Source organism: Lonchura striata, chromosome 4 (genome assembly GCF_050655825.1).
Source record: "Lonchura striata isolate lonStrDom1 chromosome 4, ASM5065582v1, whole genome shotgun sequence".
Taxonomy (NCBI): domain Eukaryota; kingdom Metazoa; phylum Chordata; class Aves; order Passeriformes; family Estrildidae; genus Lonchura; species Lonchura striata.
In genome coordinates, this window is record NC_140706.1 from 67942837 (window position 1) to 67968429 (window position 25593).

Sequence of the window (25593 nt, forward strand, 5' to 3'; positions counted from 1 at the left end):
GTTTGTGACCTGTCCTTCAGCCTGAAGAAGATGCTGATCCGACACAAGCTGACTCACAACCCCAACCGCCCCATGGCAGAGTGCCAGCTCTGCCACAAGAAGTTTACAAGGAATGACTACCTCAAAGTCCACATGGAAAATGTCCATGGAGAAACTGACAGCTAAATAGGGCCTCAGTGAGAAGGGTGGATCCAAAGTGCTGAGTTTGTACGTGTACAAACTCCAGACTTTGCACCTGGCCAGTAAGCAAAATCAGGAAAAACAACTTTAATGTCTTCATGTGTTGTTTTCCCAATTTTGTTGAAAATATGTTAGTAGGAAAAAAAAAAATCTCAAAGACATTCTGATGTAAAACAGCTTGAAAATAAAAAAAAAATGAAGACACAAGAACTTTGGAAAAATTTTAACCTCATTTAAACAAAGAAGCTTTAAGCAAACTTTTCTTTGTTAATGACATCCTTAGATATTAGTAGCAGTGGCTGGAAGTCCTGGACACTTGCAATCAAACTCTTGGCTGTCTGCAACTGTATTTCTGTATCTAACCTACAAGGCTCCATTAAAATTATTTAATTTGAAACCGCACAGAATTTGTCATTCTAATTGACTGCTGATTGTATCCAGGCTTGCTTCATTCGTATCGTAATTCCGCATTTTGTTGTAACACAATTTTGTCTCATTTTATTTGCAGCTTTTTCATTACTGTATGAAACTCATTAACTTGAATTGATTCTTGAGATGCCAAAGTGTGTGGGTAGAGAACTGTGGAAATCTGTCAGCACTCAGTATTCCTGTATGAGACTGAGGAGGATTTATTTCATCTGGTTGCACGAAACAACGCTGAAGCGAAAATTTTGAGCAATTTAGTTTTAAGTACTGTATCCATACTCATCACTGTGGCTGGCAAGGCAAGTGGAAAGACATCTGAACAGGGTGGCTTGAGCAGCTAGAATTGTTGAATTTACATGTGTTTGATTTCCTGGTGAATAGCTGGTTCCCACAGTGTGTCTTCTGTCTTCCTGCTGAATCAGATGCCCTGGGTTTCTTCGTATCACTTGAATACCTTTTTTTTTTTTTTTTTTTTTTTTTTTTTTTTCTTAATACTGTTCACAAGTACTGGGAAAAATAGTGCTTTAAAACCAAGTAACAAATTCTTCATGTTAGCAGAGTGAGTTGTTTGCTGCAGAAGACTCTTCAAAAGAGTTCCCACAGGCCCTCTTGTACAGCCAGATAACCAAGAAATTCTTATCTACAAGGACAGTAGAACTGTAACTTCAGAGGCTGAATGCATGTGGAATTCCTGGGTTATCAGCAGTTAATATTAAGGCTCTGGCATTAGCAATCTCTTCAGATTCATTTTGGACCTGTCAGTGTTTTGTAAAATGAACTGGGACATCTTTATAGAGTTCCTGCAGATTTTGGAGAAGTGTAATTATGAATAATTCTGAATAATTCTCTTGTTTGTGGCAATCTGCTATGTGTAAAAGCATCCTAAGCCTTCATGCACTCTTTGCTTCCTGAGAGGTAGGAGAAACTTGGAGACTTTGCCAGTTGCATTCCACAAATCATTTTTTCATACAAATCAAGTATATTCTAAGACAAATGTTGTTGAAATAAGCATTGTAAAGCTGAGTAAAGAATATTTCCTCTCCTCATTTGTAGAGATTTTGTTACAATTTATTGAAACAGTTTATTTCTAGGTCCAAAGAACTTTAATTTGCTGGTAGCTACTATAAAAATATTATAATTTTAAGTGTTAGATTGCAAAAACAATTAGTATCATATACTGAGTTGTGTGATGGTTCTTTAGCAAGATGTTCTTAAGTATCTCCAAGAAGAATTAGATTGGTCACTTTTTAGCATGTGTGAGATGGGTTACTTTTTGTTGCTGTTGTTTGCCTTTTTGACATAAGTAAAAAGAATTAAGTCATAGGAAAACCAAGATTTTCTTTTTCAGCCTTTTCCTTCTTCAATTTGGTCAGTACAAACTCAGGCAAAAAGAATAGAAGGAAAATAAAAACTTAAAAAAAACCAAAACAAAAAAACAAAAGTGAAGGTTTTCTAAGGAATTCTTGAGGAACAAGTCTGTTAAAATACAAAGAAGAAAATCCTTTTTGGGGGAAAAAAAGGGGGCTAATTTAACATATTTTCATGTTTTGCATACGATTTTTGCAAGAAATCTGTACTGCAAAGTTGCTACATGTTAAGGGTTAATACCTGCTTTTGAGAAGACTACCTAGTTGTGAAAGTCACAAAGAGAGGAGAATGTCCTGTTTTTGTAAAATTATTTCTAGGTAAGATACAATATATAAGGATTAATCTTGCTGTATGTAATCAGCAACAGCAGTTAAGCAGCTGAAGCTTTGATCTTGTTAATGGTGTCAACAGAGAAGGGATTGACAGGATCAGTGAGGGAATTCAAACCTTCCTGGCAAAGACAAGAATCAGGTGCAGGACGTTGAAGCCCATCTCCAGGTGAGCATCTTTTCTATCTTGTCCTCTAGGAACTTTCCCTTTGGGTTAAAATGGCTGTAGACCTGAGCTGCTGCAGAGCCAGTGCCTGGCTTGGCAGCACCAGGTCTTGCCACAGCAAGAGCTGCCCTGTTGTTTCCATGGGGGCCTGAATTTCTCCAAGTCAGAGGTAATATGTTTCCCATTACTGGATTCATGAACTGTGTAATTGATTTTATATACAAGACAGACTTACCAGTATGCTACATATTTTTATTTGATTATAGCTTTCCTAAAGGAAAAAAAAAAAAGAGAAAACCAAAACAAAGAGAAAGGAAAAGAAAGCAAATGAGCAAATACTTCTCCTTTGAGTAGAAATTTCCATTGACAGTGTCCCACTTGGTATTACCTGGAAAAAATAAATAAGGTTTCCTTCACTTGATTTTGAGAAGTGATGAAGTGAAATCTGTTGCTCTAAAGGTAATTGTAAATTTTTTAGTGTCGTGTTTGTATATTTGTTCTTTAATCATAATTGTTAAAATACTGACTTTTTCACAGTAAGTAGTGCCTTTTAGAGTAATATGAAAATCCTGAGGTATTTCCGTAAGAGTATGTAGTCACTTCAATTTTAGAAAGTTGTGACTTTTTCCCCCTTGTTCTGCAATTTTCTGCAGATTCCATTCCATTTATTCTCCTAATTTTTCCATTACCATTGGCCCCTCTTGGAAAAAGCTCAATATCTGATGTTAGGAACAGTAGCACTCTCACTAGTTCCTTTTGCTTTTTATTCTGATCATCTGTATGGCTGAAAGGTGATACAAATCATTAAATATCCTTTTATTTCCTAATGTTAAATTTCTGATCTGTCTGTATGACTGTGAAGGATTTCACATGTTCTTTAAACTATCAAGTCCTAAGTAGAAATCAGATAAAGGAGGGGATAGTATAAGTTAAAATCTGCTGGGCATTTTATGTTGCTTTAGGTTGCAGCCTTTAGTGCTCTGCATTTGTGTCAATAAGTAGCACTGCTTCTATTCTTCCAAGACATCTGACTCTTTTAATTTTTCGGTTTAAAAGGTAGCATAACAGTCCTTCTAAAGCACCACTCTAAGCGGAGGAGCTCAGGGTGTGGTCAGGGTACAGTAAAATGTTTTCAGTTCAGTTACATACTTAGTACACTGAAGTGTTGGGATTTTCTTCACAGTGAGATTCAAAATATGTTTATTTGAATTTTTTAGGCAAGGAATAAGCTCAGAATACAAGAGCAGTTACAGCTGTAATGTTGTGTTCTTCAACATACATTCTGACAGCTGTACATTCTGTGGTACATCAAAAAAATGGGAGAAATTTAAGTAATTTAAGTCTCAGGTGAAGAGTTGTCATAGATCAAGTTTCCTTGACTTGGAAAATTATTAATTGAACATTTCAACGTGGGATAGCCAGTCTTTTAGTTATTGCCTCTTTAGTCCCTTTTATCGTCTGTCCCCTTCTCTTTGTAAGCTGTTCCTGACTGTGCAGTGCTGTGGGCAGGGGCAGACAGTGAACTGGCAGAGCTCAGTGTTTGCAAAGTGTTTGCTGCACACTTGCCCTGAGCCCCATTTGTTATGCTCAAGTAGCAGCAATGTCTGCAGCAAGTTAGTTTGCTAACATAGCTGCCTCTCATATTACAGCAGCAGAGGGATCAGAGCTGGCCATGACACCCAAGCTGTCATCACCCTCCAGTGACAAGGGAAATGAGGGGGAAACACCCACCCGTGCCACAAGTTTAGGAGAGACTTGATGGTCCATTTGTCTCCATGGACTCCAGCTGAGGTAGGCAGCAGGAAAATTTTCCTGGATCTCCATCACTGCACACGTCCTAGGCTTGGTACATCAGAAAAATCTAGGTAAGTGAGATAGAGAAACTAAAACAAAGCCACTTAGTGTTTGACTCCTGGTGTTACTGTGTAAAGCCATGAGGTCTTTCCAACAACTATCCCAAGGAAACTTGGATTTAAGAATTATTGTTCAATTTAAGAAAGAGAAAAATATTAAGAGTTGCCACCTAGGTTTTTGAAATGGTGTGATCCCACAAGGCTTTCACCAGAAGTGTTATATAGGTCAGATATATAAAAGGCTAGAATGGGAAGGCGAGATCACAGTTTCATAGGGCTCTGGAAGTCTTGACTGTGTGTGTGCTCCTGGAAATTAGTAGTCTAACTAAGTTTTGGCATTTGACTCCATTGTCTAGGTTTTCACTAGCAGGGTGTCCTGATAAACAAGAACTTGGTTCTATATAAATACAACCAGAAAATGTCCCAGTTTAAATTTGATATTTTGCTCAAAAAAATTTAGAGCATCAATGAGACAAAATTGCAACCTTTTGTTATTATGCTTCTTGTATATAAATTTCCCATAAAACATCTTGCATCACAAACAGATACGATCAGCTGTACTTCAAAGATCATTGGTCATGGGTTCATAGCTTTTATCTTTCAAATCTCTGTAGCAATGGGAAGTGTCTCAGCATGTTTGTACAGTAGCAGCATCAGGTAGATGTAGCACGTAGCGAACTGGGAATAACTAGTTGTCAATTTTCTAATGCCATTTGTTGCATGGTGAAGCAACATGTTCTTGGGTGAGCAATAATTGAAGAGAAGTTGTTTTCATTTCTGTTTTTCTCTGAGAAGGGCATTCAGCAAAAAGGAACCAATAATAAAAGTTGTTTTGGGTTTGTGGATTTGGGTTGTTTTGGCTATCCTCCTACAGGGAAAAGACTATAAGCCCTTAAACCCACAAGTTCATTTCCAATTTACCAGCTGTTGAAACATAACTGGGAGAAAGTGCTACAACAGGTAAGGTTGCTGCTGGAGGACAAAACTCCACTACAGCATTAGCCAGGCTTACTCTTTGGTACTAATGTTGTGATCATTCTCTGTGTCATGCATCAGACTTGAAAATATTATTTAACTAACTTGATCTGCCAAATACAAGGTAGGTCATAAATCCACTTAGCAGGACAAGAATCATCAAAGTTGTTTCACAAAATGACATTTTGTTCTAAAAGTTTTGAAGTGTTAGAGTCCTTTGGTCTGGCATGTTCTGGCTTTTTAACACAGGTGACCTATATACTGTGCTAAAACCCTGTGGGTTTGGTCACTGCATTACCTTCTACAGCTGTATGCAATTTGTGGAGAATTTCCTCTGCATTAAGGGCAGTTGTTGGTAAGCCAAGCAGGTGAGATTTTATCCCTTTCTAAACCATTTCCTCAGCCATGTCCAAAATACTTGTGTGGGATGACAGGGCTGGGCTTAGCTCTTCAATGTAGAAAAAGACTCTGATATCAGTTCTGTTGGAGCTACAAATGAGGCCACGTATACTAAACCTTCAAACCAAACCTGTAAATTCTTCTGCCCATACCTTTACAGTGCAGCAAAGGGGGCTGGAAGCAGTGATTCTTCTCCTTGCTTTGATACTTGTCCTTAGCCTAGCAATTATGGGAAGGGTTAAATGTGGCCATAGAATTCAGATGAGAATTGGAGTAGAAAAAGCTGTGAAATCAATGATTTGAACTTTGCTTGCTTGTTTGTTTGTTTTTCCTGTTCTAAACATCAGTGTGTAGAAAGCCACTACAAAACTGGACATGACTCAGCCAATCACTGTAGGGGTGGCAAAGGGGTTAAAATTTAGCTGTTCTCAGTCAGAGAGACAAATTGCTGATTGGTATGCAAGTTAAATTCCTTTTTAAACTTAGGCAATTAATAGCCTATTAGAAGTAAAGGGAAAAAAAAAAATGGTTTTCCCTGGTATAAATTAGTACACTTGCTTTGTACCAGAATGGTACCTTCCTGCTGTATATTTCATTGGCACTACGAATTATTTATCCCTTCAGCTCCAGTTGTCTAATTAATCTTTTTTTGAATTGACAAGTCTTACAAAGAATCATCCTACTTAGATTTCAGAATAACAGCTACCAGCCATGTGATTGCTCAGTGTGGAAGTTATATTTTCTGGGTTGTATTAAATGTTACAAGGCAAGTTTTTTTCCAGAAACAGGAAATGAATAGTCAGTTTTGGAGCCCTTAGTTGTGATTGTAAATTGCTACTCTTGAGCATACTACTGATCTAGTATCAAGTTTTTAGTCAGGTGAATAAATTTATTGAACCTAAGAAAACCCAACCATATGTGTGTTCCCTAGCAGACTTATTTCATAATAGCTGGTAACTTCCCTTGTGAATATAAAAACCCAGTCAGTAGCTAATCCTGTAATTACAAATTTCCTATGATTAGCTGTGCTGTTTCCTAAATTAGAGTCTGGCAAGGTCTGCTCAGGATATGGGCGACTGTCATGTTGTCTATGTTAGCCACAGTTCACCTCTCTGTCAGTAGAAGATAAACATGTAAATGTTTTGCTTCAAAAGGTATTTTGAGAAATATAAAAACAACTTCTAAATGTGCTTAGTCTGAAAGAATCTGGAGCTGCATATTTGCTGTGCATTCAAAGTGGCTGTGGCATTTGCATTTGCTTTTTCTGAAAGCAGATTCTGGATGGATAAACTGCTTTCACCATCTCTTTTTCTGCTTGGTGTTTCTTAGGCCATGTTTTGAGAAGCCCCAGACATAAAGAACAATATTTTCTAGAAACCAAGCAAAATAGGTCACAGATGAATCCTTGGGTCTGTGTTTCACTTCAGACTTACCTTAGGTGAATCCACAGCTGCTGTAAATTTTGGAAATACATCCTCTGAGAAAATGAAGAATGTTTTCTTGTTCTCATCTTGTACTTGCTTAACTTTTCTTTGGGAAGTTGATTTATGTTCATGTAAGAAGAAGAAATTATTACAGAAAGTACATGTGCCAGAGTATGGTTATGGAGTTCACTGTTTACAGTAAACACAAGCAGTGTCTTAAAGTTAAAAAGTTTATATATGTAGCATGCATGCACATACACAGATCAAACCAGGTACACTCTAGGGAATGTGAATTAATTTTTAATAATGACTGAACAAGACAAATTATGTGGTCATTATAATTATCTGTGTAACCCAAGCCAGTTTCAGAACAAATGAAGAAAAAAAGAAACTGGTTAATAGGATTCACATTTTCAGCATATGGCAAGGTTACGTTTTTAAGTAAAGGCAATCAGGAGTCTAAATGCATTATTAATAAAATTCCCCCTATCAAGTGGTCAAATTCTTCTTAAACCACAGAACCAAGACCAACCCAATGACACGTACTTCAGAACACCATGCAGGGTTTTGAGGCTTCTTTTGATCTGCTGTCTTTATGTGTCTTCAGTTTACCTCTGTGTCTGCCCTCTTGTGGATTTATATGCAGTAGGTACTGTAGATGTAAATTATCCAGGTTTTAAGGCAACAGGTCTTTGTGGTGATCTGGTGACTAATTTGCATTATCTAGAATAGAAAGGGGTGTGGTTCTAAGATTCTTCTGCATTTCTTCTGAATGCATTATTTGACTAAAAGAATTGTTCTGCCTACTCTCTGGTTTGGGAAGTTCTTTTGCTCTGTTTTTGAACCATATTTATCAAGCATTAATTGTCATTTCTCACCCCCTACTGTCACACAATTGCTCTTCAAATCTGTCTCAGGGAACCATGAATTGAAAGGTAATGACAAGGCATACAAAATACCACTGATACTGTCAAAGCTTTGGGAACTTCCTTTAGTGTCAAAAGGTAGACAGGCAAGAGCCTTCTACAGCATAACACTTCTCCAATCCCACCTATAATTTCTGTCAAAAATATTGCTGTGTGTGCAGTAGTAGTAAATTGCTTTAAAGTTTGAGGCCAGGGATCACTTCTGTGCTGAATGCATCTGAGAGGATTAGTGTATTCTACCTGCAAGGTAGAATATAATAAATAATGCATCATGTTGTTAATGTTTTTAAACCAATGCCGCTTTGAATTTTGCTACAGAAATAGAAGGAAGCAGTGTTTGATGTTCACAATGTGCAACAGAAAAAATCAGCTAATGTAAAATGAATGACCTATCAGGCAGTATTATTGTATCAACACAAAATTACTTAGAGAGGCTCTTAGATGATATCTTATAAAGGATAACAGCCAAAGGACAAGAAAGGAGAAATGTACACTATGGGGTCAAAGTCAGGAGTTGAAAAATACGTATGAAAAATGAGTTCTTGAGCAGAAATTGGAAATATTTGCTGTTTTCTCACTGTCCAAGGTGCTGATGGCACCTGAGAGACAGGCTCTGCACCACAAAGGTGAGGATCTGTCTTCTGGGACCTGTAAATCCCAGATCAAGGGCAGATCTTACAGGCAGGTTTTGTTCTGTTCTGCACAATGCATGGGATGAGGAGCTGTCAGAGCCTGTCCTACTGACAGTGCTGATACTGTGATAGCCACCATGGAGTCATAGTTAGAGCCATCACAGAAGCATGGCCAGCTGCATTTTGGCATGAATGTGCCCTTGTATTAACATTAGTCCTCTGTGCTTACATTTGAATATTTTGCATGATATTTCCATATTTCTTTTCCCATTTAATTTTGAGAAAGTAATAAAAATATTCAAAGTGTTTGAAAATTTATTTCTGGATGGTTACTGAGCTTTAATGTGCCATATGCTACTTCATGTAGATCTGGTTTGTAATCTGTGATTTTGTTGTTTTCTCTGTGTTTACTTTGGTGTTGCAGAATTGCAGTAGAGGCTTTAGAGGTCACTTTGGTGAAGGTGGTGCTGTTACAAATGGTGCAACAACAGATAGAAGCTGAGAGAGATAAAGGTATTGAAGTAAATTTATGCAGTTGCTTTGGTAGAGATCACATAGACCACAGCTCCTGGACCCAGGAAGATGCTGTTGTCATACTGTGACATGTATTGAAATAAAATTTCAAAGCACATCCATCTCTACACATGAAAATGATCACATAAATGGTAAATGGTATTTTGATAATTAATCCTTTGTTATAGTTATAACCATAAGTTTGTGTGTTACCCAATACTGTCCTGCTGTTCTGTGCTCTAGTATGTGTATGGAATTATTTATTCCCTACCTAGCACATGTGTGTGTGTTTGTGTTTGCTCAGACTCCAAGGAAACATTTAAATGCATATTAGACTTCTGTGGAAGTCCACAGAATGTGCATGTTTTTTAGAAAACAAGGCACAAGCATTCAAATGCCTTGATAAATAGGAAAGCAAGGATGTGAGGAGTTTAAGGCTGTTTTTGATGTCCTTCCAAAGTAACAACTTACTTTGTAAATATCTTGGGGTTTTTTGTAAAGTGCTATTTATTCCATATTAGTGATAAAAACTGTTCCACATATTTTAATACTGACAACAAATTCCTTTATTCTGCCAACATGACATTCTCATTTTGCTGAAGAAGCATAGCCTGTTGCTGTTTTTTGCATCTCAGCTTTCAGTTCTATTAAATCTTTCAGTCACTTCTCTTTACATCTCTGTTTTCAGCACATTTAGGTAATCTGTAGGGTTTTAAGTTGTTTTAGCTTGGGTCCATTGTGAGACATTAATACAGCCTTGACAAGGTCCGTGGTGTGGAACGTTTTGGTCTCTAGCACCCGTAAGAACAGATGGGGGAGCAGAGCCGTGTCTGACGTAAGGCACACAAAAATGTGGATCTCACCAATTAATCACTGCATGCTGCTGACAAATAAGTGACAGTAATTGATGCAGCCCTTTGAGAGACAATCTGGAACTACTGCAGCCTGGGAAAGCTCATTCATTTCTTTTCCTTTCCTGAGTTAGTGGTGAATAACTGCCCTTCCTTAATTGCTGCCCAGCTTTGCTTTATAGGGTGACAGTGTCAATGACAAGCCAGGAAGTCAGAGTCTCATTGGAGCATTATCTGGCTAACTCTTGTCTGTGTTCTGCTTCTGCAACTATTGATGTTTTCTTTTCACTGTATTGGCTGCCAAAGGGCTTATGCACATAAACCTAAAGTGCATTTGAGTACTTAGAGGTGTTCTGTTAGATTTTCTGCTTGACAGTCTCGCTGTTAAAATGTTTTCATTATTTATGTTAACACTCCTAGGCTGGAGTGTCAGGATTTCTAAGATGCCCAATAGATTCCAGTAATAAAATCTGTGCACTCTGACTAGATCTAATTTGCCCTCTGTGTTTCGTTTTAGGTGAATTTATCTGACTTAGAGGAAAGCCAGAAAGTCTTACAGCTGTAAGAAAATGTGTAACTGTTTTAACAGGCCATGTGCCAGACCAAGGCAACATATATTCAAACCACTGTCTGCTGCTAAGGTCCTGCTCACAGAGTATTCCTTTTCTTGACAGCAGGGCAGGAAGTCCAGGCTCAGTCCAGAATAACATCACAAAGAGAGATTTCTACTTAATTTTCTCTCCAGTAGGCAGTGGCTGCTTCCATCACATTGAGCAAACTTTTCTTCCAGAACAATTGCCTGCCTTGGTTAATACTGGAGTGAGGCCAAAATATTTCATTTTGGTGCAATAATATCGTTATAGCAAAAAGATCTGCTGAGCAGAACCTGCTAGGACTGTCACATTTGTGGGTAGGGCCACTTCCCACCCAGTTGTGATTTAGATCTGCTGCCATTTCCTTGTAATTATCAGGCTGGCTCAGATAGTTTGACATCCCTGTTACTCCTGAAGAAGTCCTCTGACTGTATTCTTGTTGTGCTTTCTCACCTCTCCACTACTGCAGAAGAACTGGTGTCTCCATCTGAAAAAAGGAGGAGGTAAATTGCTCCCACTTCCTGGACTGGGGAACTAAAGCACAAGGCAGTTAATTGCCCAATAATCCAAACTGGCATCTTGCACTGAGTGAAACAGGAGCTGCAAAAACTTAGGGTCTCCGTGAGCCAAGCTGGTTATATCTGATTTGACCAAACCTCTGTCGTGATTCAGTGTCAGAACAGAATAGATAACTAAGTGAGGAGGGGAAAAGAGAAGAGCTGCTAATTGATCATGTGTTTCCTTTCATGAGAATCCCTTGCAGTGGCTCTGACAATTTAGATCTTCCTAGCCAAGAACTGCACTTCCTCTGTGGCCACAAATGGCAGATTTTTTTTCCTACTTCTGTTTAGCCATATTTGTTTTCTCAACACAAATTTTCCTCTTTTGAGGAGGCTGAATTGTTTCCTCACAGCACTCTTGTTGCTGTGGTGTTGCTGGAATAACTGGTGAGAGTGTGCTAGCAGCAGACTGCAAGAATGTTATTGTTTTCTAGTGGAAATAGGTAAAATGTGGGGCTTTGCCAGGTAGGGTGTGTAAACTGAGGAGAGAGTATCTCAGAGTCTAAGTCTATGGCAAATGAAATGCAGAATGAGCTATACTTTCATCTAAGTTGAGGTGTTTTTTCATGTGAAATAGAGAAAAATGGAATTTTAGCCATTGCAAAAGTCCTGGCAAATGTCAGAAGTGTTTCCTTGGAATATTTTTCAATTGTATTCTGAATTCCACTGAATCTTTTATTTTAGTAGAATTCTTGGAGTACATTAGGTCTGATACAATATCTGATTTCCCTCGTAGCTTTTTTTCCTTCTTTGCCTTTTCCCTGCAGGTTATTGTTGCTGTTCCATGTCACCTTCTCCACCCTTCCTTTCCTGTTCATCTTCCTGTGTGTTTAGATCTTTTTCCAAGAAATCTGGAAAGATGCGTGCATCTTCTTGCAGAACAGCAAATGTGCAAAATTAATGGTGTATACCCTGCTGATTTCACAACTTGAACCAATACTATTCCTAGTGTTTCCTCAGCATTTGTCCATAGGCACCTGCCAGATCTTGATCCCTGCTCAAACTCTCACTGCAGTGGCTATGCACTGCTGTGGATTTCTAGGATAAAATGGGACCTCGTAAAATTCATCTGCAAGTGGCAGAAGCAAGAATGGATTTTTTTTTCTAACATAAGTAATTATGCAGAGTTCAAGATGCCTAGAAAAACTGTGTACTGGTATGTTTGACACAACCTGCAATGTGTTTTTAACTTTGATGCAATGTATCTGTTCCTATCACCTGCAGTAAAATATACCTATTTGACTGAGCTGCTCAATTAGGAGGTGTTTCAGTCACGTTTTTCTAACCTTTTCAGAGCTGCCTGAATAGAGGACAGCCATAGGTTCTTTCAGAAGAGCACTTGAGAGTGTCTGCTTGTGATTATGTGTCCAAGCAGGAACTGGGAAGTTCAATACCAGGATACTTGGTTCCTTACCACACTTGTAGTTATCCAGTATTTCAGTATTTCCAAAAGAAGGAGGCAAATGAGACCCACAAGTGTTGGTGAGAGAAGCAGGCATTGTGTTGAATGAGAAGGTGTCATATCCCTCTGGAATTGCTTCCCTGCTGGCCACTTTACCCAGCCAAGAGGAGCACACAGAAAATTTATTGGAGGTTAGTAAGGTTGTGGTTTCTTTGTAGTTGTTTTCCTCAAAAAAACAAACAAAAAACCAAAAAAACCCCAAAAGCCACCCAAACTTAATTGCTTATTACTGTTACTTTATTGATTGTGTCTTGTGCTGGATTTTCCCTTAAAGCATCTCCAGTTTGCATAAATGGTGTCTGAGTGTCAGAGTCTGCATGTGACAGGGGGCATGGAGTGGATTTTTAGATTTAGTAAAGTTAGTACATAAGCTGTAATAAAAAAATTGGTCTTAAAACCCTGTTTTCAGCTTGGAAGAGTGTTTGGGTATTACATGTGTTGTCAGCATTTTCTTGCCAGTTTGTACCTAAAACTGTGACTCTGCATAAGATGTGAATTTTTTTTTTCTTAATGCAGTAATAGTTTTTTTACTATGCTAAAAGATTTTCTTTTGAGAAAACACAATTGCTGAGAGATTTGAGAAATGAAATCTCACTAGCCAATTGAAAATGTTACTGTAAGAATTGCAGTTTTATTTTATGTGTGAACTGTGGTCTTCTGCTTGTTGTTTCTCACACCCTGAGATGCTATGTCACTTTCTAGTGTAACTAGTTAGTTATTCCTAACTAGCAAGCTTACAGTTTAAATAAATAGTTAAGAGAAATGAAGGCAAATACTATTTCTGGTTCATGGTTGATAAATGATGAATGAAATAATGAATTGTCCTGGCCATGCTCTGAAGTCTGTGGCAAAGTTAGAATTTGAAACTCTTCTGAGTCAGCTGTTAGATCGGACTTTTTGGGAAGAGTTTCAGCTGCATAAAATGGGATTTTTTTATATGGAGTAGTTTGAATGTTACCTAACAAACCAAGTTCTCTTCTTGTTTTGACATGAGCAACTGAGATTTCCTCTTTTGCTGGCAGACTTTGTTAACTATGTGGCTTTTTAATCACCAGGCACTCACCCAAAATAGCCTGTACATTGTTAGAATGTCCATAGTGGTAGGAAGCATGACCTGTTCTCTGATACTGGGCCATCCAAAAGAATGTAGTAAATTTTAATGTGATTGTAACTTAGCCAGATTTACATAAAAAATAACAATGATCTTCTTGTTACGGACATCATTAATGAAACATCAGCACTAGTCTGCAAATGTGCTACCATGTTGTGATCCAGCTGAAAAAATAGCCTTGTGTAACTTGAATACATTGCATAATACAAGAAGAGGAAAAACAAACTAAATTTCCAATGGTTGTTTATATTTTAACTAGATCCCAGTGAAAAGTCTACACTGAGTAAGTAGCTTTTTGAGTCATTTGACTTCTGTGTCCTCTGAATGAGTATCTGTGAGGCTGAATGTATTCTGTTCAGGGCTGGTATTTGTGGTTGCATTTCTCAGTGTGTTAATCTGATGTTAGAAATCCAAACACTGAGTTCCACATAAGTCATATGGCACCATTTGTGTTTCTGAGTGGAGAAGGGGATGAGTGCTCTGCTCTGGGGTTTGTGGGTGATTCAAAATCCATCTTCCCTGTGCAGACAGGCATGGAAGTTGGAAATTTGCTTACCAGTTGGTATCTGGAAAGATCAAAGCAGTAGGTCACAAATTGTGATACGCAAACTCATATTCCAGTAAACAAATGGGAACATAATCATTTGCAGAACTTACTTGTTATTTTTTATCAAACTATAGTTTCAGTGCCAATACATTCATGAAAAACTTCTTTCCCTTTGGTTGTATAGTTCAGTTTTTATCTCACTGTAGAAAGGCAAAAGTTGCAAAACTCGGCAAGATATCAGGATCATGCAGCCAGTCAGGAAACTCTGCAGCTTTTTCTTGTAAGTTCTGCCATTTTCAAGTGTTAAATTACCCTGAGGATTGTGAGTGATTTGATCAAAGTCTGAAATGTTTGTTAACTGTTTTAAAAGTCCTCCTCTGCTCTCTTAAAACTGAGATTTCTTGAAGTTTATCTTGTTAGAAAGTTTTTGAAATTGCATCCAGGTAAAAATTGAATTTAGAAAACTAAACTGAAAAATGAAACTCTCAGCTCTTGCTATGGATAGTGTGCAAACTAACATATGCATGGATTCAAGAGACTTATATTAACTTTTTGTTAGCAGGAGATCTGTTTCTGTGACCCAGCAAAAGGGGCACAGACATTGCCGACCCAAAAAACATTGCTCAGCATCACCCATCAGATTGATATTGCCTTACATGTGAATTATTTATGGATGGAACAGCCAAACTATAATTTGTATTTTTTGTTATTAGCTGAAGAGGAAGGGAGGGTGCTGTGCTGGCTTGTTTTAGTAAATACTGTGCAGATGGAAACTTTAAATTTCTTATGAACTGAACAGAATTGCAGGGCACAGACTCATTACAGTTTTTTGTGTTATCATTAAAATTAATGGCCCTATCATCTTCAGTGGAGATGTTCTTTGTGACCCTTCAGTGAGTGAGAGCTCCAGAGGATCTGAATCCTTTCAGACACAGCTTGGCCTTGGGGTATTTTGTGTCAGCAGAACCTCAGGGTAGATGGTGAGAAAGCACTTGACTATGGATAGAACTGTTGTATACCACAAGGCTAAAGTAACGCTCTCAGCCTGTACTATCTGCTCAAATAAACTATGTAGTATTAAATTTGCAGCAAGTATTGTGGCTTATTAGATCAGTAGAGCTCTCCCATGTCTTCTATCCCTGTTCCCCAAGCCACAGATGAAGCAGTGGCTTTTCAATTGACTGAGGACACCACATAATTAATGGTTGCCTGGAGGTTATTATTTGGATTTGGTTTAACTTAGGCTCTGGTGATGTTTTTGTAATTATTTTTTCCTTTATTTTATTTTCCCCATATGAGAATAATCTGTTTTTGATATATATTGTTACCCTTAGATTTAAAATATGTGACAATATGCAAACTGTATTTCAAATGGTGCAGCACTGGCCAGTTTCCAGCCTGGATTAGATTTATAGGATAACAGTATATTGTATTGTTTTCTGTCAGATTCTTGGAGTGACATGACACTTAGTTAATTTTCACACCACCACCACCCATCTTTCTATATATAAAACAAATGTTACAAAACTCAGTGAATAGGTGAAAGCTGCATGCTTCTTTTAAAGGCCTGATTGTTTCAGGGAAGATACTTGATCTAGAGATTTGCTGAGATTGACCCTGAGTGTGTGTGTTCCATTATCTTATTTGTCTTCTGCATTTAAGTAAAGCCTGGAGGTCTCTGGCAGCTGAGCTAAGGGCTGTACACGCATAATAAAACAAGTGTCCTTCTCTGCAGTTCAAGAAGAGAGAAGCAAGAGCTGGAAACCAAGAACAATTGTATAAAGCACAGCATGTGCTTGGTGAAGATACATTTTCTAGTGGTTTTTTTAAACTTTTATAGCATACACATTATATGGACTGAGCTTTGCCTTCTGGTTGTCCTATTTGGCAGAGCAATGGCCTGGAATAAGAAGGTTGGTTATAGTTTGAGATGTGCCTCTCTTAGGAGAGACAAAAAGGGAGGCAGGTGCATCACTTCCTCTGAAGTGTGTTTTGTGGTTATCTATCCCTTGAAAAGCTGATTTTATAAGCCAAGGCTCTGAATCCCAAAGTGGAAAAGGAAGAACCCCTGGGTTTCTTTATGAACCTTTGTTTTTGACATTACAGCAAAGACTGTCTTAACAAAAAGGAGAATTTTTGGGTTAAAAAGAGACATTGGTTTGTGGTGCACCTTCTGTTTTGTTTGGTTTTTATCTGTTCTTCAGTTCATTCTCCTTAGTTTTCTGTTTCTAAATCTGGACAATAAAACAAAATAGTAAATGATTGCTACAGTGGCAAGTAACACATCAGAAATCTAAAACAAAAAAGGCAGCACGGTTTGTTTATCCTCTAATTAAAGGTAGATTTTTCTTTAAAATACAAAAAAATCTTGTTTGTAGACTGCTAAATACCCTAAATCCTGAAGTTCAGTGGGAATACTTTAGAAGCAGTTATGATCTAGAACTCTGAATAATTTACTGTGGCTACTTGATTCTGTGATCTGTCAAAGCCACGCTGCAGTAATTGAAGCTGAAGCTGCTCAGCCACTGGAACTGCATAAGACAATAGGGGTCAATGTATTTCAACAGAGAAAAAGGGTTTGATCAAAGTTCTGTGTGCTATCAGAAGTAATTCCCTCTTGTAGCAGGAGGCTTCCTGCTGATACACATGTTTTTAACAGATACCAAAGCCTATTTTCTATTATTTTTACAGGAGGATGTACTTCTGTTCAAAAGCCCATCCTTTAGCAGAAGCAAGTTCAAAGAAATGTTGAGCAAATGTCGCTAATCCTTTTGAATTAGTGGTGCAAGTTCATGAGGTCATTTGTAACAGTGAGGTAATACACAGAAAACCTCTAACAACTGAACATGTGTTGCATGTAAAGCCAGAAGCAAAGAGAGCTGGAACCCTGACATGAGATAGAGCAGCGTGTAGTCTGTATCCACATCAAAGCTCTCACATGCCTTCTGCCCAGACAAGGACGTGGCACTGGTAATGTCTCTTTTTTTCTATCTGTAGCCTCAAACATCAGGCTCTTGGAATCAACGTACTCAACTTGAGCCTCTGAAAGTGGGTCCAAACTTGAGGAGATTTAGCATTAATTGGCACTTTCTGGTTTACTTCCTTTATCAAATTTGTTACATTTGTGCATGTGGTGGTAGACATTTAATGAAATCATGTTTGGAATGCCATTCAGAATTTTTTTCTGGTTTTTACCTTCTGAACAGTATCAGGGGTTGCATACAAAAATTCTGATGCCATTTGCAGTTATATTAAAATGTGCAAAGTCATTCTACATTAAGTAAAACTACTAGAAATCAGCATGCTCTGAGTTTGAAGAAAGCAGACTGCCTACCCATTGAGCCTTGCTGCTTGATGACATTTGCCCCTCTACATTTGCTGCTTTGATTTCTTTATAGGCCTGCACTCAAAAGTTAGGACAAAACTAAGTGGAAAAAGAGTGCAAAGACCTTTGAGTTTGCTCTGGCTTGGAACAGCCATAATGTGCAACTCAGTACTGTGTAAACTAGCACTGATCCCTGGAGCATCAAAGCCCCTCTTGGCCTTAATTAGCAATCCCACTGCTCAGACCTTAAACTGGGAACGGGCTGTGCAGTTTAAACTGCTGTGGTTTTCAGGTTTGAAGGTAATTCAGTGCATCATCACTTTGGGTGTATGCTTTGGAGTCCATTCTGGAACATAAATCCTTGGAGGGGGGACAAAACATTATCCTCTCCTCAAAATGAAATGAGATTCCATTGACTGTTGGATAGCTCCTGTTGTCTGAGCGCCAGTGCAGCACGGAACGACTGATTCATTGCTTGCCTGTGCTGGATGTAACTGTTTTATACTGCTGCAAAATGAGTGTAAAACTCATGGCTTACACTGGGAGGTGTTTAATTGCACCTCACTGCTGTATTTATGACCCTGTCTAGGTTCCTGAGTTTAGTGGAGCTTCCACTGCAAAGCAGCAATGGAAAACTTCGGGACATTTATGGCATATAGATGTGTAATACCTGTTTTCTTAGATGCAACTGGTAGTTTCACTGAGGACCTTTATACAGGATTGTTTGCAGTTTGATTTATTTTGACTATCAGCCATGGTGAGCTCTTAGAAAATCATTCATGAACTCAGGAGCTGTGTCTTTTGTTAGCTTCAAGACGTTAGTGTTGCTTTCTGTTCTTGGAAAGAGCAAAGAGAGAAGTTTTTTGTGTTCACTGGAATGACTTTTTTCCAAGTGCAGGGAGAGCACAGTGCCTCCAAAGTGGCTGAGCATTGCTGGAATAGAACGTGTGTTAGGAGAGCAGAGCATCAGTCTCCCCTAAGTACATCAGCTGGAATTAGGTGGCTGTGGAGTCAGTAAGATTAAAATTCAGAGGCAGATGCCAGCATTGGCATAGGATGATTTCTGGTCTTGGAGCCTTCATGCAAAGTGCACAATATTCTTCTCGTCTTAATTAGAAGCAGATCTTCCCCACCCAGCTGTCCTCCTTACTCTTGCACATTCTTCCATGAGTAGCATGGACCAGGCAGTGAAAACTTCATTTCCCATAATATCTTGAAGGAAATCTGTGGGATTATCACCACCTGTTACCACTGTGCAGCACTCAGATACTGCTCCATGCTGCAAGGTGAGACAGAAACTAAATGCAAATGTGAATGACAATAGGAGGAGCACATGCCTGGGAAGGAGAGCTTTGCCAGCAGGATTGCTTTTGCCTCGGGATCCCTGTCTGGATATTTCAGGACTCTACACTTCAGTCTGTATTTTCTGTCTGTTTTCCTCCTTCATCTTTTTGTACCTGCTCTGGTCAGGTTGCTCCCATAACAAAAAACAGCCAGCAAATAAGATGAATTGCTTGTGAGAGACCCGATACTGCAGGCCTTGATACTGCTGATTCGTGCACTGTGGGTGGGATTTGGTTTCCTGAGCATTTATCCCTGCTGTGCTCTGGAAGATGCCCCAGGACAACTCACTTGGGCCTGCATTTGCCCAGAAGGGCACGAGATCCTGGCTCATTTGTCAGCCTCATGGAAACAAGAGACACGGCCCAGGGCAGCCAAAATGTCACTGCACCCCTCTGTTTACACAACTGAGTGCTGCCCACAGTGAGCCCTTGCACTCTGTGCAAAGGTTGAGAGAAAGTTTCCTGATGAGGTTTGGTTTTGGACAGAAAATTGAGGTTTTATTTTTCCTTTGTGTGATACGTGCCTTTGCTGCCGGCACAATTCCCAATTCAAACTTGGTTGTTCAGCTCACAGCATGACTGCAGCCTGCCAGAGGGGAAAGAAATGTTTTCCAAGCAATTCCACAGCAGCAGCTTACACCAGTGACTCCCCTGCTCTGTTGTACATTATCACCACTTAGGAAGCCTTACTTTTCTAATGGAATATTGTGCTGTTTGGAGGATCGTTTCCACTGTTTGTGTGAATCCTTTTTTTTTTACAATCCCTTACTCATACTGTTTGTGTGAGTGGTTTTTTTGCCAGAAAAAAAAATGAAAATAAGAACAATTAGCAGAAAAACAGGCAATAGCAGGAATGTTTGTCTTTCTGTCATAACACTAAATTCTTATAATATGAAATCTGTAGATGTAATAATTGTCTTGCTTGGTTATCTGAGAGCAAGTAATGAAATGGTAAAGAAGACTTGAATGTTTTCAAACCAAAGAGAATATATTCCTGGAAGAATATGAAACAAAGTGGTATTGTAGTTCCTTTCTGTTCTGTGCACTGCCTTGTGCAGTCTTTGTGGAGGGTGCGTAAGGATTTATTTAGAGATGCTGCCCTCATTCCTGTAATCATCTCCATATGGGGCAGAAGTTGGTCTCTCTATGATTTCTCCTGGGTGGGGGTCTTAATTTGGAAAAGACCTAGCTAACAGACTGCTTATATGTTTCTGATCTTTCTTAATTTGATTATGGTGGCTTGTGCTTCCCTCCTGTTGCTGAGGAGGGGATTTTCTAAAGTGCTCTGTTGGCCAGAGCCTGTTCATATGAAAGACATCAGGGAGACTCTCCTCGGTGTCATGGAGGTTGAGATTGGGCAATAATAATAATAATGGGTTTTTTTAGAAATTTTTGTTGGTGGTGATTTTGTAGACAGCAGGTGGAACAGTTGAAATTAAATACTTGGTACACAGGCAGCCTGTCAGGAACTGCTAAAGAAATGTGTGTGCAGGAATTCCACATGAAGAAATGTAGTTACTGATGTGTGCTGACCAAAAGCATTGCTTGACAATTAGTTTTGCAAGAATGGAGGAAAAAGAGAAAATAAGGGTAAAATGTAAAATATATGGTGAGCACATAGATCCTGATCTTTAAAAAACAGATGAAAGTTACTGTTTTGTTACCTGTCTGCAGGTATTCTTGATGTCAGTACTCTCTTATCATTATCCTATTATAACCCCACATCTTTTGCTATGATTTAGTCCACAGGATGCTTAATCGGCATCGTGCTTGATTGAAAAATATTGGTATAGTTTATACAATATATGAATGAAGAATGTTTACCAAAGTTAACTAGAACAGATAAAGTACAGAAAAGCCCTGAAAGCATATTTATGATTCTTCTCAATCGTGTCATGTTGACTATGACATTGGTTGTAGCTGTTCTGCTTACCTGAAAAGTATACTAGCAATATTTTATCTGTAGCATAAAATATAATATGGACTTAATATGCATAAGTAGTGCCTTCTCCATGGAGAAGTTAAAAGAAGAAGAAGCAGACATCCTTGAGGCACTTGTAGTTTTGCTCAAAGGGACAGGATTTATGTCCCTTCTTCTACAGGGCACTGTATTTCAAGCGTTATGGATGCTGTCAGTGCCAGGCAGTATTTGTTGGAGAACTACTGTGATGTTACAAGGACTGTTCAGTGCTTTTGTACAAACCTGTGAGAGGATTATGAAGAGTACTCAGATGATCAGAGCTTAGGCATTAACTGCATTATTCCTTGAACAATGCTTTTAGCACCAAACTTACAAAACCCATTTGACCTTCCTATACTTGGGTGGAAATCCATGGTGCAGTCTGACAGCCTTTTCAGTTTCAGTTAGGAAAGCTATTAGCTGGATATCCTTGATATGGTTTCCTATTAGTGCAATCAGATGAGTTTTCTAACTGGCTTGGATAGTGCTGCTGTTGAACTATTTCTCCTACAGCTTTCCAGTATCATCAATACTTATCAACCATAGTTCCTCATTAACACAATATTACATTTCTAGATTATCTGAGTTTTTTACTAGGTTCTCTGCATACATAACAATGCACATCTGATCTGTTTCCTTCATGTTACTTTGTTAGAAAAATTGGACATTTATCAGTCTATAGTGATACAGTTCCTAGTAAAAGGATCAAAGGAGGAGTTTTGCTTTTTGCTTTTTTCAGCATTGAGCCTGCAGATGTTTTTATTAATCAAGTTAATCTTCCAGGAACATTTTTTGTCTTTATCTTCTGTTTTGAAAGAGAAGAAAAAGTGATACTGAATTTCAGATTTGCTCAGTCACATCTATCTTGTATAATGTGTCTGTGCTTGATTGGAAGTTGCTGTGACAAATGTGAATAAAAGAGAGAGAGATAATAACTACTTTTCCATGCTGAAAAAAATAATTACAGAGTCAGTGCTACTGTCTAAATAAGCTGAAAGAGAGCCAAAAACTCTGCTAGTGTTGCAGAGTTTGGTTCTGGATGCCAAAATTGAATTTGATCATCTCTGTTGGTATTCTAGTGTAATTTTCTAATCCTTTCTTATTCCAGAGAGAGCTGTGGCATTTTGATTTATTTTTCCTCTAAAATCTACATTGCCCTAAGCTAAGCAGGGGGTTTCTGGAGAAGAACGTAAGACCCTTGTCACAGGTCAGTGTTCCAAAGTCCCAAACGGGTGCTCTGCTTACTAAAGTGAACAAGGCATGCTCTGGCACCTGGGTCTTTTTTCATTAGCCTCTATGGCAGTGAAATACTACCTTTTTCAGGAACAAATAAATGAAATAAATCCTAAATCCACCTCTGACCACCTCTAGTCCCAGCTATAGGTCCTTGATGAGACTTACTAAGCCAGTTGTATGTATCTGAAGCTTGGAGCTGTTTAATCCAAAAACTGTCAGGATTATCTTCCCCACAGTGTGGCTAAGATGGCAAGTGGGCAACTAGTTCATCATCTGTCTCCTGGATGAGGGAGTTTGAGGAATTCCTGGGCTCCCAGCTGGGATTTAAGTCTCACTTGCTTTGGTGACAGCTCTGCTCCATCTGTTAACAATGGTGACACTCTCAGGGAATCAGTCCTTCATGCTCATACAGGCTGTCTCTTCCCTCTGCTTAATTGTGTTCAAGTACTAAAGCAGAGTTCAGCAGGGAAACACACACACCTTTTAAAAATGGACAGCAAATTCACTCATTATCTGCACTGATCCATGGTGAAAATAAGTTAAAGTAAAAAATATTAGAACCGTGCAGCTCCTGGCTCTCATGAGGAGGTGTGGACGTGGAATGTGTTTGGGATGGAACTGCAAGAGCTGTGACTTGCAAGGCCACATTGTGAACAACATTTGGGAAAAGAGATTTTTATCTCTTTGTGGATTGCCATCCACACATGGACTGGGTTTGGGATGGGACTGTGAGCTGTGACTTGCAAGGCCATGTTGTGACCAACATTTAGGAAAAGGGATTTTTGTGTTCTTTGACCCTGGGCTAATTTACATGCTTCCAGGGACTGCAGGCCTGCTGGTGCTGACAGCAGATGGCTCAGAATATTCTCACAGGAGATTGTGAAGTAACTGGAGAGATTGGATAATTGCATTCGTGCTGTTGGCCCTGAAGTCCAGAGCTGTTACAGGCTGTGAAGGAGCTCAAAGAAAATAGTTGGATGATGGACATGCAGCAATAACGAGGTGAAATTGCGTTGCTCTTTCCACAGAACTGATAGCCTGTTAAATATTCTGCTGTAAACAGGAGTGAAGGAAGAGGCAGAGATTCCTCAGATGTCTGGCAAAAATGTTGTTAATTCAGTTATGTAGCTGGGGTTGAAAAAGTGGTGCAAAGCTGAGAAATGTCTTGTACTCCATTTGTTTATTTTTAAGTTTGTGCTTCCTCCCATTTGTCTTGGCCATTCTGTTGAATATATTCAACAAAGAAATAGGAACTGTGTACAACTGGAAGCATTTCCAGATGGGTTCTGTGCTACAAGAGGGAATACAATCTGTGGGACATACATAAGAATATATGGAAACAAAGGCTATACACCTATGGCTTGAGAGTACATTTAGCATAGTGAATCATCAGAGTACACCTGAAGGAGTGGAATGCTCTCATCATCAGCACATTTTGCTGCTAGTGCCTCCCTCAAATAAAATTTTCCAGGAGGCAGGATATAAGAGTGACAATAAACTAATGAATGCCTTGCTATCTCTCAAGCCAAGTAACAAAATTTCTGCTGGAGAATTGAGCTGTTTTACTTCTTATGTTACATATGTAGAGCTGGAAATGCATGCAGGAACACAAATATCAGAACCAAACTCCAAACCCTGACGTGTTGGCTCTATAAGCTTCCTCCAGGGGATTTTACAGAAACCATAGCTTCATGTCTCATTTCACATGTCTAAATAAATAGTAAAGACAAGCATTTTGCATTAGAGATGGTACAGTACAACAGCAAGGTTATTAATTTATTAGCCCCTGGCAAAAGCATTTCATGGCTGCAGCCATCAACTCAAATTATTTGTTACAGTGTCTCGACTTCTTTGATTATTGTTTATGCGACAGTATTTACACAGATGCTCATTTGTGAGAGGTTTAATTATTTTTACAGTGTGAAGTTGGTATGTGTTTAACATAAATACAAATTATTTTAGAAAATGAGGGCAAGACACAGACCAAAACTGCCTTTAAACTGCTGCTGAGTTCACAACAGGGAGCTGGACTTACATGGGGTTTTAATACTCCAAATTCCTCCCCAATCCTTTTATTTTCTCTAAAGCAATTTCCAGCAAAACCATGTCTTTTTTTCCCCTTTTTTAGACAGACCTAAGCATCCCCCATTCTTTGAGAATGTCCAAATTCCCTTAGGCAGACACCCAGGAATGTGTAATTTAAAAACAATAACAAAAAAAGGAAATAAACGAGAAGAAAAATACAATAGCTGCAAGGGTAATACTGCACTCATAACCAATTAAATAAATAGACAAGTACAAAATGTCCTCTTGAGTGTAAAACCTTAGCAGGTAGGTATTAGCACTCGATTTATATTCATGCATATTTGATAGGTAAAAATTTGATTTGCATCTCATATGCATACTACTGCTATTTTTTGCATCGCATCTTACAACAGGTACCGCTCTATAGAGATGACAGGTGGATAAATCTCCGAGTCTTTCATCAGAATGAAAAGTGTCTGGAAGTTTTTCTCCTCCTTCAAGAAAAAATGAAGCATCCTCATTTCTGCCTTGATGATCATGGGAAAGGAAAAAGTAATGTTTCTAAGGTGTTTAAGTTTTCATTTTGTTGTCAGTACTGTTGGGGGCCTTGTTCTATCCTGAGCTACCTCTATTCTGCCAGCAGATTCCAGAAACTCTCTGCGATGTTCTCAGAAATTAACTTCATGGCTAAGTTATATATGAACAAGAGAGTGTGCAGAAAGGCAAAAAATAAGGAAAATTTTAAAACAGCAAGATTGCCACTTTGTGTTTTTTTGCAGAAAGAACTAAGGCAACTCTATCTCAGAGTTCTTTGCCTGCTCATGTTTGTAGGGAGAGTTGCTTTTTCCATCAATTCATCTGTGACCTGAAGGAGCCATGGTGACAAATTCTCAGATTGTCCCCAGAGTCATTCAAGCCCTGGGGTGATGTTTGTTCTGCCTCTAACAAAGGCCACGATACTGGATTATAGCATAGTCCTTGCCATAAATTTAGTATTTCCTCTCTTTAAAACCATCAATTTAGGTTGTACTGTCATTATGTTCCTTCAAAAGTCTTTGCAACTGAAATCTTTCCAGAACATAAAAAATTAAATTTCCTGCCTGAGAAGTAGAGAGATAAAATCTGTCTGGGTTCCTGTTTCTCTACAAAAGTACTACCATTGGATAAAATATGCCAATTTAACTTCTTTTGGTATTATTGGCATCATGAATTGTTACGTGGAACTTCTGGTTCTTCAGCCTTTGGTGAATTCTTTTGGTGATGTGTCCATTATTTTAGAAATTATTTTGTGTATGACACAAAAAAGGGAGTTTGCTGTGCTGATGGCGAGTGCATGTGCAATACCCCTGTAAGCAGTTCAGACTTTATAATTCCAGATATTTTTCCTGA

General features: G+C 38.6%; 1 protein-coding gene across 41 annotated transcripts in view; it reads left to right on the forward strand.

Annotated features, from left to right (window-relative positions):
• Nucleotides 1-25593, forward strand: part of PRDM5 (PR/SET domain 5) — a 184506-nt gene that overhangs the window by 57875 nt on the left and 101038 nt on the right. For 29 of the 41 annotated variants that reach the window (XM_085579368.1, XM_085579373.1, XM_085579377.1 and 26 more), the window contains one exon: nucleotides 1-24756. The exons of 4 other annotated variants lie outside the window; for them this stretch is intronic. In XM_085579368.1, the coding sequence (XP_085435494.1) occupies nucleotides 1-165 (165 nt within the window). In that variant the 3' untranslated portion in view covers nucleotides 166-24756. Of the gene's footprint in view, nucleotides 24757-25593 lie in introns of those variants that run through there. 8 more of the 41 variants (XM_085579371.1, XM_085579370.1, XM_085579374.1 and 5 more) reach the window with 4 other exon arrangements.